Genomic DNA, 1,398 nt, shown 5'->3' with positions numbered 1-1,398 from the left:
TTGGGAAAGAGAGCAAATATCTCCACCCCAAATGGTTTTGTTGAGGCATTTAGAAAACGGTGCTTTATAGGATTATAAACATTGGTTGAACTTGGCAACAGTCCAATCAAATTCAGAACTTCTGGTGGCCTGGGGCACAGAAAAAAACAAACAGTATGCCCCCATTATTAGTTATATTTTTCAGTGGGAACAAGGTCTCATGACATGACAAGACCTAAATTTTAAATAAAGAGCATACTATCCTTTCTTGCAAGTTGTTCTATAATGACAATGTGTTTGTGTGTGTGTGTGTGTGTGTCTAAGTTTATCTGCATGTGCAAAGATGAGAAACAGAGAAAAAGTGATGGAGTGGGTCAACCTTTAAAAAAATACCTTTAGCTCTTCCGGTTCCAGCACTCGGGGAACCTCTGTCATGGTGCAGACATGGCCAAGTCCAAGAGCCACACCACGCACAACCAGTCTCGAAAATGGCACAGAAATGGCATTAAGAAACCTCGGTCACAGTGATATGAGTCTCTTAAAGGGGTGGACCCCAAATTCCTAAGGAACATGCGTTTTGCCGAGAAGCACAACAAGAAGGGCCTGAAGAAGATGCAGGCCAACAATGATAAGGCCAGGAGTGCCCGTGCCGAGGCCATCAAGGCCCTGGTGAAGCCCATGTGGACCAGGCTCATGATCACAAGGAAGAACAGTCGCAAGCTCAGTCGACTTGTGTGTATTGCTCACCCCAGGCTTGGGAAAAAAGCTCGTGCACGCGTTGCCAAGGGTCTCAGGCTTTGCTGGCCAAAAACCAAGGTTGAAACCAAGGATCTGACCAAGGTTAAAGCCAAGGCTCAGATGAAGGCTAAAACCAAGCCCCAGAGTAAGACCCAGACAGTTGCAGCCCCAGCACCAGCTGAAGTTGCCAAAGGTGCCCAGGCCCCTGCCAAGGGTCCCTAAGAGGCTTCTGTCAGTGTGAGCGTGGAAGAACTGTTGTGATCTCTGGGCTGTGTCCAGTCGGGTCTTCCTATGCTGTTTGTACAAATAAACCTGAGAGCAGAAAAAAAATACCTTTAATTTTTATGCCCTCACAAGTTCTGTCAAGAGCTGACTACTTGTATTCAATAATAAATTTTTAATCATTCTAAGAAGTCGAAAAAGAAGATAACATTATCAAACACGGAGAATATTTATTCAAAACATAAAATATAAACATACCTTAGGTAGGAGAAAAACTTGACCAAATGTCATTCCAATTGTATCTTTATCCCCCATTAAGTTCATGATATAGGAGCAGCTGAACTAGAGTAAATCATTTTTGGGGGACTAGGGGGATTGGTTGTAAGGGGAAGCAGTGTTACTCCTGGCTCTGTGCTTAGAGATGTTTCAGGATTTGAAATAACTGGGGTTGACCACATA

At 43.9% G+C, this 1,398-nt stretch overlaps 1 protein-coding gene across 1 annotated transcript; it reads left to right on the top strand.

The window, feature by feature from the left end:
* Positions 1–384: 384 nt before the first annotated feature.
* Positions 385–1,047, top strand: LOC130038412 (60S ribosomal protein L29-like). The gene has a single exon (XM_056130294.1). The coding sequence runs from the start codon at positions 550–552 to the stop codon at positions 937–939; it is 390 nt and encodes a 129-aa protein (XP_055986269.1). The 5' UTR covers positions 385–549; the 3' UTR covers positions 940–1,047.
* Positions 1,048–1,398: the final 351 nt, after the last annotated feature.

The sequence above is a fragment of the Sorex fumeus genome, unplaced genomic scaffold (assembly GCF_029834395.1).
Source record: "Sorex fumeus unplaced genomic scaffold, SorFum_2.1 ptg000075l, whole genome shotgun sequence".
NCBI lineage: Eukaryota > Metazoa > Chordata > Mammalia > Eulipotyphla > Soricidae > Sorex > Sorex fumeus.
Note: the sequence above shows the minus strand (reverse complement) of the source record. Positions and strands in the feature narration are given on the sequence as shown.